This window comes from Panthera uncia (assembly GCF_023721935.1).
Source record: "Panthera uncia isolate 11264 chromosome C1 unlocalized genomic scaffold, Puncia_PCG_1.0 HiC_scaffold_3, whole genome shotgun sequence".
In the NCBI taxonomy this organism is placed as follows: domain Eukaryota; kingdom Metazoa; phylum Chordata; class Mammalia; order Carnivora; family Felidae; genus Panthera; species Panthera uncia.
Window position 1 is genome coordinate 11072639 of NW_026057584.1, and position 19774 is coordinate 11092412.

Consider the following 19774-nt stretch of genomic DNA (forward strand, 5'->3'; position numbering starts at 1 on the left):
TATTCATTCATTCAACAAATATTTACTATGCACCTGGAAAAGTGCAAAGCATAGGGGGTTAAGGATACAGTGGTAAATGAGTCGGACATCTTGCTCTCAAAGAGCAACTTACTTAGTCTGGCATTATCTCAGATGTTATTTCTTTTGGATATAATTAAATGTATATAAACACATTGCACAACTGTCCATGTACCTGTGTCTCAAAAGACTAATGAATACATACCAGCCAGCAACAAATAAGAAATTGCCACAACAGGTACATTTTCCTTCCTCAGGCCATCCTTAGGATAAGACTCTAAAAAATCTTAAAGAAAATCATCATGCCCATGGTCAAGTAAAATACTAAGTGGAAAGTACAAGTAAAAGCAATTATTTTCCTACAGAAGAAAATGTTTCTGAGATGCTTATTATGTACAATAATAAGATCTACTCCCGTGGCTGACCTTTCTATGAGATGAACACATAATTTTACTGAGCATGTGTGCGTTTGAGGAGGTCCAGGTGCAAACCACCCTTCTTTCCAAATTGCACGTTTTTGATTAATATTGGAGTTTTGCCGACTGGGCCAGGAAGTCATGGGGAGAATTGGAAAGGACACAGGAATCCAACAGATCTGGATTGCAGTGCTGGCTTTCCACTTTATATTGGTGTAGACTTGAAAGGACCAGTAAGTCTTTCTGTGCCTGATTTCTCCTCTATAAAAGAGCAAAGGCATCACCAGCCTCACAGAAATATTGTTTGCATTGAAGGTAACACGATATTCAAAACACTTAATAGACTACAATAAAAATTATATAATAATACCTGCCATTATTTTGTAGGTTATAGTGTTTGGTCTTCATTTCCCTAAGACTCTCGGGATGTTTATTTACTTTCAAGAAGCTTGTTAACAAAATATGTTTTCTTTCTAGGAATGCAATAGCCATGGAACATTGCACTTTTAATACAACTCTTTCTCTACATTTGTTTTGAGGTGTTATTTAACTGTTCGTTAATAACTCTTTTGGTTCCTGCAACAATATATAAAACCTTATGTCATATGTATTTAATCTGAATGATATGAAATGGCCAATACGCAGCCATTTTTACCTACAAATAACTTCATTTGGTTCCACTTTGTAATTATTTTTATTCATGCCTTATCCACCGGTAATATATTGTGTCCCACCCCCCTGGGGAATTATCTAAGTCATGTTTGTACCTACCAGCATGCCTTGCATGTAATACACACCCAAAAAGTATGTTATAAATTTCAAGTTAGTGTATTATGTCTGAATTCAGTGGAAATAAAATTAATCACGCCAGCTACCGTTACTCTACAACAATTGTTCCTCATTATTGCGGGGGATCTCAGACCCTTTGTGACTTCCATAAAAGCTACAGACCATTACTTCTCAAATGTTAAGGCATGTAGGAATCACCAAAAGAGTTCTGGAAAATGCAGATTCTGATTTAGTACCTCCGAGGTAGGTTCTGAGATTATACACATCTAATAAGCTGCCAAACCACGCCAAGGCTGCTGGCCTACATACAACCCACACTTTGAAAAGTAAGGTCAGAGCGCACCTGGGTGGCTCAGTCAGTTAAGCGTCTGGCTCTTGATTTGGGCTCAGGTCATGATCTCACAGTTCATTGGATCAAGCCCTGCATCAGGCTCTGAAATGACAGTGCAGACTCTGCTTGGAATTCTCTCTCCCTCTCTCTCTGCCCCTTCTCCTCTCTCTCTCTCTCTCTCTCTCAAAGCAAATAAACTCTAAAAAAAAAAAATAAGGTTATGACCTCCCTTCTTTGAAAAACAGACCTAATTGCATAAGCACATAGATCAATTCCATTTCTGAGCCTCCTGGACCCCTTGGAGAATGGTTGGATTTTTCATTTTGCAATCACCTGTTCTAGAATTACTCTAATTATAATATTCAACCAAAAAGACTGAAAAATATATACTACTTTCAGAAATACAATATGGATGTCGGTATACATGTATTTCTCAGTGTGTGCACACACTTACCCCTCACACACGCATATATCCACATTCAAGAATTCCAAAATGACAAAATTAACTCTGATCCTAGAAAGCACATGATTTAAATGATCCTTTTTGTAAGACAAACATTTGGACATAAAATATTTCCCCCAAACATTTCAGATTCCACTGTGATATAAATTTATTTAGCTTCCTCCTGCCCACTAACTCTTGTTTCCATTCAAAGAACTTTCTGTTGAAAATTACTATAAATGAACACATTGTTCCTTTTAAAAAAACAAAAATCCTGATGCACAACGTATGTTTGCAATTTACTAGTAACCTGCGCACAAGCAATTGAAACTTTTATTCCTCTTCTAATGAACAACAATATGAATAGTGAAAATGTGTAGTGGCGAATAGGGACATGGTCTGCAACGCTAGAAGAGAACAAAATTAACAGGTCTCACTGGGACACCCTCCAATGATTTGGGCCTCCTTCTCACTGTTTTCCTCACATGCTGGCCTTTTAGAGATAATTAGTGCACTTCCAATGGGTTGCCTCATATCTCACTGTGTCTGCCTCTTCAGATGAGCCATACACATTATAAATTCTAACTGTAGATAATGGCTAGAACATCACCAAGGCAGAAAGAGACACCGGCCTGAGAAACTGGGACTCAGTTTAATCAAGAAGGGTGCCCAAGACGGTCTTAACATTCCCCTCAGCTTGACCAGACTTCAGACAGGCTTCTTCCTGATAGGCACCGACTGCCCTTTTCTTAGAACATTCACTTTAGAAAACTCGTTATGAATTATTTCTCTGTCCCTTTGAGATGGAAATCATTTTGAAAAGTCTCATGCCTGTTTTACAACCCAGGAGTGTCCTTTTCAAAGACCGGGGGACCGTCTCTGAAATAAGATCATCAAACAGGATAGTGTCCCTTTCTCGGTGGAAGGATGGGAGCCTAACATCAGTAGGATCCTTCCTCCAATTTGCAAAACTACCTCCTGCCATGCAGATACAAGTACACTTACTTTTCCTTTGGATAAAGCCAGTTAGCAAGCACAGATGGCCTGCGGGCCTCCGACACCAGCTTTTAAAAACTCTATTGCCTCTTGTTTCAGTGCAGTTGGGGTCCAACTCAGTTCTGGCCCTTCTTTTCCTATTTTAAGAGCTCTGAAGAAAGTCTTCCTTAACCTGTTTAACTTTGCCCAGTGCAATTTTTGCTTTGACAGGAGAGAGCAAAAATATGTGATACAGCTGGTCTATTTTCCCCTAAGTCAGACTTTCTCCTAGGTACCCTGTGTTCCCAAATATCACTTGAATTTTTTTTCAAGCAATTCGTCAATCTCAGCCCAGAAGATAGGCCAAGTATTTTAAATGTCCCCCACTCTTTATAACAAGGAAGATGAGTAGAAGAAGGAAGGTCAGAAGCAATGGTTTTTTTTTTATTTTGTCTTTCAATAAATGCATTTTTTTCTCTCTACTTTCAGTGTCCTTGGCTGCCAGATATCTGCTTGGTCCAGTGTGCGAGAGGGAACAGGGCAAACAGTACCAATTGCATCATCTTTGAAATCAACAAATTTTTGATCGGTCTGGAACTGGTGCAGGAACGGCAGCTCCAGCTGGAAACAAACATCCTGAAGGTGGAAGATGACACAAACTGTTCCCTGTCTTCAATTGAAGAAGACTTTCTCACCGCATCGGAGCACCTGGAGGAGGAAACTGAGGGGGAAGAATACAGGAATGGTGAGAAGTTCCCGAGAAAACACATGCGCATCCTGAAATTAGTCACCCTGGGAAAATGAGCGCCATTCCAGGAGAGTTTCAGGCCACGTCAGTTTGGCTGACACATCGCCATCATCACTTACTGAGTTTAGGGAGGGAAGGAGAGGATAAGGGAACACTAGTGAGGATGCTGACTAAGGCACTCAGATCTAATGGTTGGGTGACTCCGTCTTCCTGAAGATGCCTTGGGGACCCTGAGGACATCCTCCCACCCGCCAGGAGACAAAGACTATCACAGGGAGGAAAGTTATCTTCCCGAAGACTTCCATAAAGCTACCTATTAAAGTTGAGCCCACATAAACTGGCCTGAATCCTAGCACCGCCTCTTTGAGGCTGTGAAGCCTGAGCTGATTACCTAGTCCTCTGGAGCCCCAGTTTCTTTATCCATTACTTGGGAGGACAGTAGTGCCTCTAACACTGTTATAGTTACTCTATCTAGCTACATATATTTATGATACTTGCCTGTAATTGTGGGAAGGACAGAAGGAAATAACCCGGGAGAGTACTTAGCACTCATTTATTCATGGTTTTGATTGGCTGATCAATACAGTCCAGTCAACAAGGTGTTCCTCTTCCCCACCCTTAGCTACCGAAGAAGGGATACCCCAGATGCTCTTGACACTCTCTGGGACAAGCCCTACTCAAACTTGAGAGCGGATGTTTGCAACAAGGCTTGCTATGGAGGTTGCTGTAGACATCCTTCCTCCTCCTTCTCTATGAACTGAGAAGCTCTAAAATGCAACTGTTTGGGGTACTTTTCTGGTGGAGAAAGGTGACCAGCACTTGTCTCCCCACTGCCTTCTTCTTCCACGCTAGCGCTTACATTCATATCCCATGTTAAGAGCCATTTTGTTGAGCGGGGTTCCATACCTAAACTCAGAAACCTTTGCAGATTCATTTGTCTTGAAGGAACACTCTAAATGTTGTTTTTGGGGGGCGGAAGGCAAGGGGGAAACTGATGCTTTAAGGCATTTTTAGAAAGTGGTTGTTATTTTGGACTCATCAGATCCTGCCATCCAAAAAGTAATAGCGGGCCCTCGTTTTGTCTTCACCAGGTTATGAAAATATAAACGCCTCCGCTCATGTTTTGGAAAGTAAAAAACCAAAGGAAGTCACTCAGGAGGAATGGAATGACAACAAGAAAAAGTTGCTTTATCCTTCGGAAGACAAATGCATTAGCAGATCTCATACCACATTGATTAAAGCAGAAGAAACTCTGGAAAAAGTAGAAGGCACCATTTTACAGAGCCTCGATTCATCAGCCGAGCCATCAGAGTGGACAGGCAAAGCTGTGCAGAATGAGAAGCCAGCCAGAAATTATTGTTACTCAGAAAGTTATAAAGGGCATGTGGAAAAGTCACAGGCACCATATATTCCAGGGGATGTTCATTTCCCTGGGATGGTTAAGAAAGGTGGGCCTTCCGTGCACGGTACCCTCACGGAGCATGGCAGCAGCTTAGACCCAAGGGACCCTGAAGACGGCACAAACTCTCTTCGTCCCCACCAAGATGGAGAAGTCACCGCCGGGGAGTACGCCACAAATTTAGCAGAATCCGTGCTACAGGATGCGTTTATTCGGTTATCTCAGTCGCAGCCCACGCCACCCCAGGAATCTGCAGTCGGTGTTTCTGTAGGAAGCGCTCTGCTACCCAGTGGCTGTTCCACAAAAGGTATGGTGGTCCCGCGGTCATGGAATGAGCTCCCCAAAATCGTCATCGTTCAGAGTCCAGATGGCAGCGATGCTGCCCCTGAAGCAGGCATCTCCTCGTGGCCTGAGATGGAAGTCTCTGTTGAAACCTCAGGGGTCCTCTCTGGAGAGAACTCCGGCAGACACCCTCAGAGCGCTCTGGAAGTTGCGTTAGCTTGCGCGGCCACTGTGATTGGAACTATTTCCAGTCCACAGGCCACGGAGAGACTTAAAATGGAGCAAGAATCTTTGGTTTCACCCCGTCCACTGGGAGGCAGTGACCGCCTGCAAAGTCAAATATCCCAAGTCCTCAAGGAACCTTCTGTCAGCGAATACTCCTTTCCATCTGCCTTGTGTGGCATGACCCAGGTGGCGAGCGCCATTGCTGTTTGTGGCCTCGGCGAATCGGAAGAGGCGAAGGCTCCACGTGGCCTCTCGTGTGCAGCTGAGACTCATGCAGCAGTCCCCCCACTCTGCGGTTTGGCGACAGGGAGCAGCATGGAGCTGGGAAGCGAGGCCATCGCACAGGTATTACTCCAGGAGGCTGCGCTGGTTTTAACAAGGCCCGACCCCCACAGCAGCATTGGAGATCTCATGGAATCAGTGAGCAGGAGAATCCTAGAAACGGCTTCAAAGCCTCAGACCCTGTGCTCAGAAAACGTCCTCAGGAATGAGCTGGCACAGACCCTCTCCAATGTTATTCTGGAGCATTCCATTGATGAAGCTCTCCAGAGAAACAGAACAATTGATCCCAATGTTAGCAGACATTCATCTGAGACTCTTGAGACCTTGATGGAAAGTACAAACCAACTGCTCTTCAGTGTGATATGCTTCACATTCAAGAAGATGAGGCATTTTGTACAGCTTGGTGAATGGCCCACTGTCCTTGCTAATGAGACCATCAGATGGAGGGAAACGGACTTAAGCTGCCAGCCACCTGATCAGGCTGCTAGTCTAGCGTGGACAAGAGCCACCGAACATTCCAGCGGCCAGCCACTTGGTGGCAATCCGCAGAGTACCAGTCTTGTTACCAATGATCTTCTAGATGACATTTATCTGAAGCAAGATAGGAGGGGCCCAGCAAAGCCAGGCCTCTTCAAGAATCCCACGCTGCAATCTGAATTGCCCTGTAGTCCCAGGGGGCCAGATTCTTCACCTGCTAAAACGCCCCCCAAGGAAATAGATCTAAAAGGAACAGTGGGAGAAGATCCAGACAAGCCTCATCAGACACCCAGTTACAATGAGAATGAGTTCAGAGCCTCTTCAGAGAGAGAGAGGACGCTGACAGTGGGCAAGTACAGCAGAGGTTCCCAGGATGCCAAGGACAGTGTCAGTATAAACGCCCAGGAGAAGTATAATCATACCTCACGTCTGAACAGTGAAATTCAAGTTAACCTGTCTTTGTTAGGGAATGACTTCCCCCTTCCTGCTCAATCCACACTACAGGCAAAACATGCAGACCTATACTGCATTACAGACTTTGCGGAAGAATTAGCAGAGATGATTGTCTCCATGGCAACTGAAATCGCAGCAATTTGCCTTGACAACTCCAATGGAAAACAACCCTGGTTTTGTGCATGGAAAAGAGGGAATGAGTTTCTGGTTACCCCGAACGTATCCTGCCGATCCTTGAAGAGGAAGAAGGAAAGCCAGACCAGCGGGGCCACAGTGAGGAAGCACAAACCACCACGGCTCAGCGAGATCAAGAGGAAAACGGATGAGCACCCGGAGCTTAAAGAGAAGCTGATGAACAGGGTGGTGGACGAGTCCGTGAACCTTGAGGACATCCCGGATTCGGTCAGTGTTTTTGCAGATGAAGTGGCAGCCAAGATCATGAACCTAACAGAGTTCTCCGTGGTGGACGGCGTCTGGCAAGCCCAGAGCTATCCCCGGAACCGGTTACTCAGTGGAGACAGGTGGAACCGGCTGCAGGCTTCCAGCTGTGAAAGCATTCCAGAGGAGGACTCCAATGCCAGGGCCTACGTAAATAGCCTGGGTTTCATGAGTACCCTAAGTCAGCCAGTTAGCAGGGCCAGCTCTGTCTCCAAGCAGTCCAGCTGCGAGAGCATCACTGAGGAGTTTTCCAGGTTCATGGTGAACCAGATGGAAAATGAAGGAAGAGGGTTTGAGTTATTGCTGGATTACTACGCAGGCAAGAATGCCAGCAGCATCCTGAACTCAGCCGTGCAACAGGCGTGCCGTAAAAATGAGCACCTCAGCGTGAGGCCAAGTTGTCCCTCTAAGCAGTCCAGCACCGAGAGCATAACAGAGGAATTCTACAGGTACATGCTGAGGGACATCGAAAGAGAAAACAAGGACAGCACGTCCTCCAGACGAAGCAGCCAGGATTGGACAGTTGGCCTACTGTCACCTTCTCTGCGATCCCCCTTGTGTTACAGACAGTCATCCATGCCAGATAGCAGACCCCTGGGTGCCAGGCTGATGGTGAACGCGCCCATCAAAGCCAGCTCCTTAGATGGCTTTACTCAAAACAGCCAGCAAGATTTCCTAAGTGTACATCCGGTCAGTAGCACTTCCTCATCCGGTCTCTGCAAATCTGACTCTTGCTTGTATCGGAGAGGTGGAACCGACCAGATCACCAACATGTTAATTCACGAGACGTGGGCAAACTCCATCAAGGCCCTCATGCGAAAGAACAAAATTATAGCGGATGATGCTGAGGCAGCTGAGCCTGTTCCCGGTGGCTCTCCCAGGCAAACGGAGAGATGTGCAAACAGATCATCTTCGAGCAGGGCGCAAAGTGGGCCCGCTCTTCTGGCGCAGGAGTCCATCGATAACCCGAGGAAAGACTCCATTACCGAAAGCAAGCATCCCCCAGTGTCAGCTCAGAGCAAAGCTTTTCCTCTTACAGACCACAATGGTTTAGATTCTAAAAAGGAAACGTCTTCATGCCATGGGTCTGTCCCTGTAAGCCACACCAGGTGGTCCCTGTGTGCCAGGGATGTACCTTTAATTCAAATTGAGACAGATCAGAGAGAAGAGTGTGTTGGAGAACCTGAACACTTCTCTTCCAAAAGCAGCCCCCTAGAGGAAGCAGAGGAGCATTTGAAAGATGGAAAAGTCCCCCATGTGGCGAGGGGTGGAGACACTGCTGAGAGTGCCTGCCAAAACCCCAGGTGAGTGAATGACCTCTTAGACTAGATAGGGTGCACGGGACCGGACTTTGCATCTCCCTTAGTATTTAGTCTAAATCGGAGGGACTTTATTGATGCAGGAACTGAATTCTGAGACAATAAGTGACCTCTCTGGCTTAATATGCACTTATAATAGAAATTTGGAAGTAATTAAAAAAATATCTTTAATGTTTGTTTAGTTCTGAGAGAGAGAGAGAGAGACTCTGAGTGGGCGATGAGCAGAGAGAGGGAGACACAGAATTGGAAGCAGGCTCCAGGCTCTGAGCTGTCAGCACAGAGCCTGACACGGGGCTTAAACTGACCAGCTGTGAGATCGTGACCTGAGCCGAAGTCGGACGCTTAACCGACTGAGCCACGCAGGCGACCCTGGAAGTAATTTTTTTAAAACTTCAAAAACAAATTGAATTCATCTATATAATAGGAGAATGAATGTTTCGTTTTCCGCATTAAAATTAATCTCCCATACTGTTACCTTTTAAAATTCAGTCATAAAAATTTTCAAACAAAAAAGAAAGTTATGTCAACTTATCCACTTGAAAAAAGTTAAATTTAAATACGTTTTAATATTAGAATCTGACATTAAACATTTTGGCATCATTTTTCTCTACCGTCTCTCCTTTCAAGTTTCTCTATTTTGTTTTGTTCTAAAGATCTTTGCAAGGACACCTTGTCCCACAAATACTGGACCTTTAGATGCATGGTATAATCATGGCAGTTTAAGTGCAAGGCAACATTGGAGTTTTGTTATTTCAGTAGTTCTTTTCTAGAAGATTGTAATGTAAGTGGCAATGCATTTTGAATTTGAGACAAAAGAATTATTTCTTTCCAAGTGCTTAAGGAAGAGTCAGTCCTCTTACAATTCCCAGTTTTTGTAGAAAAATCATAACTATTCTTGAATATGGGACCATTGTATCATTTAAACAAATTATTATTGAAGTTGACCTACAATATTATATTAATTTCAGGTGTGCAACACAGTTCAGCTACACATTACTCAGTGTTCGCCACAAGTGTGGTCACCCTCTGTCACATGTCACAATTACACTATTATTGACAATAATCCCTATGCTGTAGTTTTCATCTCCATGACTTATGTATTTAATACCATTGCTCCATTTTAAAATGTTTTTTGTCTCTAAAGTTAAATAAGACAGAAAAAAAAAAAAACAAATTAAGCTGAGTAGCCTTGGAAAACGTAAGTTAGAGAAATAGCCTACATCTTTTCAGAGACCTATGCCTGTTGTACAAAGAGCCCGGTATTTTAAAATGTTTAGGTGCAATAAACAAGTTGAACACAGCTTTCATCAAATTTCAGCTGCTTTGGAAAATCCCTAATACTTTCCCCCCACCAGGGAAGCAGAAGGGATCCGTCTTCAGGTGCTGGGACCCCCTATGATTATGGCATCATTACAAGGTGTAGGTGATGGTGGTCAAGGTGCACCTATTTCCTTCTTAGCCTCTTAGTGCTGAGAACTTAACTTTCCGATTGAATAAAATCCTAGGAGAATTCAAGAGAAGGAAAGCATGAAAACCCACAAGCAAAAGAGTGTAAGTTAAGCAAAATGAAATCCAGACCAAGCGGACCAAAACAAGTTCATATATATCAGTAATTCTCCAGCTCTAGACAATACTTACCAAGTCTTATAGGAGTACCCTATACCTCACTTTAGATCAAAGAGTTGAAGAAACAAAAGGGCCAATGTGTAATTCTTTAGAATTCCCTTAAGGTGAGATGTACGAACATGGAAAAGTCTTATTTTAGCTTCGACGTGTCTGACTTTGAATCTTCTTCGCCATCGTCATAAACCAGCTGCGATTTTTAGCTGAAGAAAGTTACCTAGTGAGGAAACATTTGTGAACTAGTAGTTCAACAAGATGCATGGTTTCAGGCTCAAACCAAATAGTGATTGTCAATGAAGTTAAGTAACATTCATTATACATTGTTGAGTGAAAGGTCACGAACCTTAAGCTTAAAAGAGGTACAACCTGGGGACTTTCAAACTGTTTGAGAAGTATGTATGAATAAGGCCTCCAACTGATTTAGGTTTGGATTCCATATAATGACTCAAGCACATATTCTCTCAACTCATGGTATGGATTTCTGATTTGGTTTTCCAAGAACAAAAGAAACGAAAATGTAGAGCCAACATCCTTAGAAATTCAAGAGCTGAATCTGCTTCCAAAACATAAGGACGTCAAATATATTTTTCTTTGTGAAGCAATATGAAGAATTGTTATAGAACATGAACTCTACTGACTAACCTGGTAACAGTGTCACTTTGAGCAAGTTCCCTAATCTCTCTACGGCAGTTTAGGTGAGTAAGCTATAGGAATAAAGCTCTTAACTCAGTGCCTAACCCATTAGAAGTACTCAATAAACGTTCCCTTTATGGTTGTTGTTGTTCAGGGTTAGGGTGTATGATTGCCTTTATTTCAAGAGATTTTTTTTTTCCCACGAGAAACCTGTTGTGAACAGTGTGAACTTTTTGTTAAAACGGAATTACTATGATTTACAAGGGGGGAAATTCGTTCTATTTGGATCACATTTTCTAAGCTCAGGGTTGTTATTAGGGGATTTGATATGTCAAAATAGAGAACTGAACTCCCTGTGAAAGAGTTCCTACCTACACACAGAGCGAAGGACGTGACACAACACTTGATTCTGTCTGGTCATGGCAAGGTGTCATGTCCTAAAAATGTTTTTAGGCTACTTTCTGAAGGACATTTTCATAACTCTGCTAAAAATGTTACAAAGGCTCAACACACTGAAATGAAATTCACTTTCTTACTTTTTTATTTGAAAAACAGAGTAACAGTTTCGGAATTCATTATGGAAGCCATGTCCAAATGAAAATACTTGTTGGGTTTGAAGCTGTCACATTTGTCCAGATACCTGAATAGTCCTTCAGTCATAAAGAAAGTAAATAATTTGGGACAGCCCGATTCTTGATTTCTGGGAAAATGGTATCATACTGGTGAGCAGCGATGTCTTCTTAATTCAGCTGCCTCCTCTGAGGTTATTGAAGAGCAATGATCTAACTTTTCGATAATTTGGGATCACAAGGCAGAAACACCAAGCTAAGAATCCCGAGCCTTCACATGTTGCCTTCGTTGGCATAATCTGATGTTTTCAGGAATGTGTTTTGTGTTGTGTTTTTATTTACATTGGCTTCAAGAAAACAGTTATTCATCAACCAAGCATGTACATGCACATTCTGTGGCACACGCTGCCCTTGGAGCGAAACACACAGTAGAAAGTAGAGATTTAGTACCTGCTATCATGGGTCCTACACACCAGTGGGAGATACAGAAAACATGCATGGAAAGAACCGTTTGGCAAAAGATCATTACGGCGTGTTATGAGAGAAAAATAAAGAGAGTAATGTGACAGAGAGCATCTGGTTGGGTGAAGTGGTTACTTAAGATAGAATGTGGGCATTTGGATGAGACCTAGGGGAAGACGGAGCCAACCATGAGAAGAATTGAAGGGGAAGATGTGCATTTGCATTTCAAGCAGCACTGGTGTTCTAGCTAGTCTAAAAAAAATCCTCCCACAGACCACCTTAAAGTCCTAGATTAAATATGATAAATATCCTTTTGAATACAGGGCTGACCTTAACAGTGTTACCAATAATGATGACAATCTCAGAGGCAGAAAATGAAAGGATTTGGAAACAAAAGTCATAGACTAAAGTTAGGTCTGTGCTTGCTCTTACTAGTCTCCCTAATCTACCAGTTCATTTCCTAAAAGCTAGAGAAAACCAGGAAATAATACTGTGGGTCCATGAATGATGAAGACTTAGAAATGACACCAACCTTCATATCCAGAAAGGTTATGTCCTCAGAAAAGAAAGTACAAACTTAGGAAAAAAGTTCACTCACCAGAAAATGAGTTAAGAAGAAGATGTATCTTTTAGGGTTAGGGCTCTAGGTAGAAAGGGGAAAAATCCCCTAAGAATGTATAACCACAGATTCCCTAATGCATATTTGAGGTTCTAATTTACACTATCTCTGGTTCAGAAAACCCTAAGTTGCAAATGGCAAGATTTCATTCTTTTTGATTGCAGAGTAATACTCCATTGTGTGTGTGTGTGTGTGTGTGTGTGTGTGTGTGTGTGTATACATATATATATATATCACATCTTCTTTCTCCATTCATCCATCGATGGACATTTGGGCTCTTTCCATACTTTGCTATTGGTGATAGTGCTGCTATAAACATGGGGCTGTGGGTGTCCCTTCGAAACAGCACACCTGTATCCCTCGGATAAATGCCTAGTAGTGCAATTGCTGGGTCGTAGGGTAGTTCTATTTTTAGTTTTTTGAGGAACCTCCATACTGTCTTCCAGAGTGGCTGCACCAGCTTGCATTCCCACCAACAATGCAAAAGAGATCCTCTTTCTCTGCATCCTCCCAAACATAAGGGAACGGAAACAAAAATAATATAAAAACAGGGAGGGGGACAAAACAGAAGAGACTCATAAATATGGAGAACAAACTGAGGGTTATGGGAGGGGTTGTGGAGGGGGGATGGGATAAATGGGTAAGGGGCACTAAGGAATCTATTCCTGAAATCATGGTTGCACTATATGCTAATTTGGATGTAAATTTAAAAAAATAAAAAATAAAATTTAAATAAATAAGTATAACAAACTTCTAAAAAGAAAGAAAGAAAAAAAAAAAGAAAACCCTAAGTTGATAAATTACCTTAAAGCAATCTCAGGTTAATAACATGATGAGACCTTGGTGGAAGAAACAATAAACCCCTGGGTATTTTAGGCCAAGTCTCAAAGGACTTCAATAGATAAAGCCCCATTAAATAAGTATTCAAAAACTCAGATTACAAGATACACAAGGAATCAAAGCGCCGTAAACAAGACCTAGTACAAACATCAAATAGTAGCATTAACTCTAATAAGGATTTCAGATATTAGAATTATTAGATACAGACTATAAAATAAATATACCTTAAATATTTAAAGAGGTATATAAACCAAGAGAAAGCATAAACTACAATTAAAATAGATGAAGTAGACTTGAAAATTAGTCAAATACTAAAGACAAATATAATTACTGAAATTATAGCCTTTGTTATGAAAAATAATTACTTAAAAAATAAGGTCATTGGAATAAAGACTTCAATGGCATACTTGCAGAGAGAACTACAGTAAAAGTAAGTGTAAAACAACTTTCGTTTCCACCCACAATGGAGTAACTAAAGCTAAATTTACCCTGCTTCTGTAAACAACTAGAAAAATGGGCAAAATATATGAAGCAACTGTTGCTAGACATTGTACAATCAACAGCACTTTGAAAGTAGGGAAGGAAACATCGTGACCCCAGTAATTGCCCCAAATTTCTGCCTAGATTCCCTTTTTAGGCAATAGTGCAAAGAGGACAGCCTGAACAGAGCTCAGAAGGCACTCTCAGTTAAGGAGTCAGAGATTAGAGGATACCACACAGAGAAAGAATTCCAGAAGTCTGTAGAGGGATCCCCTTGAGCCTGTTGGTGAATGCTAAACCCTGCATGTGTATGTGAAACCCCATGAAGCCAAAGACCTGTGAGCTGAAGAATCCCACAAGTTCACATGGGACTTGGAGAAGTTTATTTCCAACCAGCGGAGTAGAGAACCCATGTTAAACACATGCAGCATTTAGCAGAGACCCCCAAAAGTATCACACTATAGAATTAAGGCTAACTTACCCCTAAAAAATAAAAGCTAATCTAAACTTGTTCTAATAAAACTTGTAACTCAACATTGAAAAGGTCAAACTGAACTAAAACTAATTTAACCTAGAATGGGTCTAATGCTCTTCAGAGAAATACAACAAAATCCAGCACTCGACAGCATAAATTTACAGCATAAGATCCAATTTAAAAAAAAATGTTTCACATACAAAGAAGCAGAAAAATGTCACCCATAACCCATAGGATAATCAGTCAACATAAATATATCCAGGAACTACAGAGGTAACGGGATTAACAGACAAGGACTTTAAATAACTATTACAAACATGTTCCAATATTTAAAGGTACACGTGAATCTATAATTGGGTGAAAATTATAAATTCACAAATCAAGAAGTACAGTGAATCTTAAGCAGGATAAACAAAAAACCACATCAAGCACATCATGACCAAATTATTAGAAACCAACGACAAAGAAACAGTCCTAAAAGTAGCTCAGAGGGAAAAACAACTTACATACTGAGGAACACAAAAATTGCAGGTTTCTCATCAGAAAAAAGGAAATCTAAAAGATGAAGAATGACATCTTTCCTGTGCAGAAGGAAAAAAAACTGCCACCTTAGTGTTCTTCACCTCACAAAAAATAAAGGCTATGCATGGATAAGAAGACTCAATATTGTCAAGATATCAGTTCTTCCTAACTTGATTTATAAATTTAATGTAACCCCATTCAGAATCCCAGCTCATCATTTTGTGGATATCAACAAAATGATTCCAAAGTACATACAGACAGGCAAAATACCCAGAACAGTCAAGACAATATTTAAGAAGAAGAACAAAGTCAGGCTGCCATCACCTGGCTTCAAGACTTACTATGAAGCTGCGGTTATCAACACAGTGTAACATTGGCAAGAGAATAAACAAATGGATCAATGGAACAGAATAGAAATGCCAGAAATAGATACACACAAATATAGTTAACTGATTTTTGGTAAAGGATCAAAGGCAAAACAGTGTGAAAAGTAGAGTCTTTTCAACTCAATACTCACCTGCCAAAAAAGAGTCTAGAAACAAAACTTACACCCTTCACAAAAATTAACCCAAAATGGACCATGGATCTAAATGTAAAACTTAATAAAACTATGAAACTCCGAGACGATGACATAGGAGAACATTTAGGTGGCTTTGGGTTTGGCAACGACTTTTTAGATAGAATATCAAAGACGTGATTCATGAAAAAACTAAGTGATAAACTGGACTTCATTAAAATTAAAAACTTTGACTGTGTGAAAGGTGCTTGTCAAGAGGACCAGAAGACAAGCTGAACACTGCGATAAAATATTCCCAAAGACATACCTGATAAAGGACTGTTATCCAAAATATATAAAACTCAATAATAAAGCAAATGACTCGATTTTGAAAGTGGCCAAAAGACTTCAACAGACGCCTTATCAAAGAAGACATACAGAAGGCAAATAAGCATATGAAAAGATACTTAATATCATATGTTATTAGGCAAATGTCAAATGAAAACAACCAATGTGTTGTTTGTGTCTCAAGCAACACAAAATGCTGAGAAAGATGTAGAACAACAAGACTTCGTATTTATTTCTGGTAGGAATGCAAAAATGGCACAACGACTTTCAAAGACACTTTGGGAGCTTCTTACAAAAATGAGCATACACTTACCATATGATCCCACAGTCATGCCCCTTGGTATTCACCAAAAGGAGTTGAAAATTTATGTCTACACAAACACCCGCACATAAGATTTTACAGCAGCTTTACTTATAATTGACAAAACTTGGAAACAACCAAGATTTCCTTTAGCAGGTTAATGGATCAATAAGTTCTGGTACATCCAGACAATGGAAGGTTTATTCAGCACAAAAAATAAATGAGCTGTGAAGCCATGAGAAAACATGGAGGAAACTTAAATGCGTATTAAGTGAAAGAAGCCAATCTAAAAGGCTACACATACTGTATGATTCCAACCCTCCGACATTCTGGGAAAAGTCAGTAAAAAGCTCAGTGGTTGCCAGATGTTAGGAGGGAAGAAGGGATGACAAGATGGAATCCAGAGGGTTTTTAGAACAATAAAACCATTCTGTGTGATACTATAACAGTGGATACATGTCATTATACATTTGTCCAAACCCATAAAGTGTACAACACGGAAGTGAACCCACGTAAGCTATGGATTTGGGGTGATAATGATGCGTCAATATAGGGTCATTGATCGTAACAAATGTATCATTCTGGTGCAAGATGTTGATAGTGGAGAAGGCTGTGGTGTGCAGGGGCTGGGCGCATGGGAACTCTCTGTTCTCTCCACTTAGTTTTACTGTGAACCCAAAGCTTCTCTGAAAAAATAAAGCCTTTTTTTTTAGAATAAGGGCTAAAGAGTAACTTTTTATGCAAGCAAAATCTTAGAGAACATGTGCTAGGAGATCTATACAAAAGGAAATGCTAATGGAAGTCATTAGGCTTAAGAAAAACGATACTGATGGAAACTTGGACTACACAAATATGAAGTAGGTAGGTAAATATAAAACACCTTTTCTACTTTAAAGTTTCTTTAAAATATAATTACTTACCATGAAAAAAATATTTTATGACATGTAGAACTAAAATATATGTCGGTTATGACACAAAGGGTGGGAGGGGGAAATGGAAATATACTTTCCTAAGAATCTTCCGTTCTGTGTGACTTTGTGTAATGTAATCTGAAGTTAGACTGTGATAAATTGGATGGATACTGTAAACCTTGGAATAACTACTAAAAACATAAAACAAAGAGCTATGTTAATAAACTAATAGTGGAGATAAAATGGAATGCTAAAAAGTGTTCAGTTAATCCCAGAGAAATGCAGGAGAAGAGGAGAACAGAAACAAAGTACAGATGAGAGTAATAGAAAACAATGATCAAGATGATATATTTAAACCTAGTCAGGGGCACCTGGGTGGCTCAGTCGGTTGAGTGTCCGACTTTGGCTCAGGTCATGGTCTCGCAGTTTGAGAGTTCAAGCCCCGCGTCAGGCTCTGTGCTGACAGCTCAGAGCCTGGAGCCTGCTTCAGATTCTCTGTCTCCCTCTCTCTCTCTGTCTCTCCCCCCACTCACACTCTATTTCTCTCTGTCTCTCAAAAATGAATAAACGTTAAAAAAATAAAATAAACCCAGTCATATTGATAATTGCATTAATTCTCAATGGTCTAAATACTTCCATTAAAAAGACATTTCCTCAGACTGAATATAACAGGGAAACCCTACTATAACTGTCTGTAAGAAATGTATTTCAAACATAAAGACATAAATAGGTAATAAGTAAAAGAATGGGAAAAGAAATATAAGAAATATGAAGTAGGCATATTAATAGCACACTGGGTAGACTTCAGGACAAGAAATTTTATCAGGGATAAAGAAGGATATTTTATAATGATAGAGAGCCCAATCCATCAAGAAGAGGGTAATTATAAATATGTAATCACCTAAATAACAAAAATGCAAACTACATGAAACAAAATCTGATAGAGCTGGAGGGTGAAATAGACAAATCTACAATCAGGATTGGAAATCTTACACCCTTCTCTCAGGAACTGATACAATAGTAGACATACAATCGATAACGGTATTCAAGATTTGAACAACCTTCTCTATCAAGTTGACCTAATTAACACTTATTAAACACTCCAACAACAGCAGAATATACTTTTTGTTTTTTAATTTACATCCAAATGAGTTAGCATGTAGTGCAACAATGATTTCAGGAGTAGATTCCTTAATGCCCCTTACCCATTTAGCCCATCCCCCCTCCCACAACTCCTCCAGGAACCTTCTGTTTGTTCTCCATATTTAAGAGTCTCTTCTGTTTTGTCCCCCTCCCTGTTTTTATATTATTTTTGCTTCCCTTCCCTTATGTTCATCTGTTCTGAGAATACACTTTTTTTTTTCCAAGTGTACTTGAAACATTAACCTGAGTGGACCACGAAGCCATAAAATAACTCCTAGGGACACCTGAGTGGCTCTGTCGGTTAGGTGTCCGACTTCGGCTCAGGTCATGATCTCATAGTTCATGAGTTCAAGCCTCATATCAGGGACTGTGCTGACAGCTCAGAGCCTGGAACCTGCTTCAGAGTCTCTGTCTCCCTCTCTCTCTGCCCTTCCGCCGCTCGTGCTTTGTCTCTCTCTGTCTCTCAAAAATAAATAAATGTTAAAAAAATTTTTTTAAGTCTTAATAAATTGTTTTAAAATGGAAGAACTACATAGACTTTTCTGCAGTCAGTATACTGTTTTGAATATTACAGGGTATGTTCTGTGATCACAGTGAAATTAAATAAAATCAATAACAAAAAAATAAATCTAGGAAATCCCCCCCAAATATTTGGAAATTATCAACACACTTCTAAATTATCCATTGGTTTAAAGATTGGTGACTAAGGACATTTTTATGCTTTAAAGTTAAAATGAAATATTTAAAATGTAGATGCTTAATTGTCATGATTTCCCCCTTCAATGAACTTTTTATAACTAAACAATGACATGACCCATTGGAAAGAGAGCTTGTAAATGTAGTTCCATGCTTATTGTTACCTTCTACCTATGGCAAGTGATTTCTATTTTCTATTTACAGTGATGACTCAAAATTTCTTTTTAAAATAAACATTTAGGTTTAAAATAAACATTTTAGATTACATAAACTGGTTGCTTACAATTTTTATTATTAATATAATACAGGGGGGAATGCAGGCGTGGCAAAATTCGTGCACGATGGTACAATCAGGTATGACAGTAGTTCACTAGTAAATTTTTTTTATTATTTTTTAAAAAAAAATTTTTTTTAACGTTTATTTATTTTTGAGACAGAGAGAGACAGAGCATGAACGGGGGAGGGTCAGAGAGAGAGGGAGACACAGAATCTGAAACAGGCTCCAGGCTCTGAGCAGTTAGCACAGAGCCTGACGCGGGGCTCGAACTCACAAGCGGTGAGATCATGACCTGAGCCGAAGTCGGACGCTTAACCGACTGAGCAACCCAGGCGCCCCAGTTCACTAGTAAATTAAGCTGGAGGAACATTCAGCTCGATGATTTCTGAGGTTCTTGCTAACTCAGAAATTCTACAGTTGAATTTGATAGCATATTACAACCGGTCCTCTAAAGCTCTATGTGTGAATATAAAATCAGTAGTGGGGGAAAGGCCATATACATACATCTGCATAACACATCTGTGCATTATTCACAAATAAATGAGCCAAGCTGTATATTCCTCTCAAAAGAAAATGAAAACCGGTGTTTTAGATAATCATTACTCATTTCGACTTCCCAGTTATGTGACACAGAATATAAGATTTACTGTAAATAGAGCATGAAATTAGATAAAATAAAATATGCTGACGGACTCATTTTTAACCTGGAATGTTCAATGTCAATCACTGAGATTTAGCTTCTGCTTTAGTAAGAAATATCCTGGAATGAATTCTTCTAATAATGC

At 40.5% G+C, this 19774-nt stretch overlaps 1 protein-coding gene across 1 annotated transcript in view; it reads left to right on the top strand.

Moving 5' to 3' along the window:
- The window catches only part of SPHKAP (SPHK1 interactor, AKAP domain containing), a 56655-nt gene that overhangs the window by 20122 nt on the left and 16759 nt on the right, over positions 1 to 19774 (top strand). The window contains exons 6-8 of the mRNA XM_049614472.1: positions 3461 to 3716; positions 4811 to 8579; positions 14087 to 14112. Of these exons, the coding sequence (XP_049470429.1) occupies positions 3461 to 3716; positions 4811 to 8579; positions 14087 to 14112 (4051 nt within the window). The remainder of the gene's footprint in view (positions 1 to 3460; positions 3717 to 4810; positions 8580 to 14086; positions 14113 to 19774) is intronic.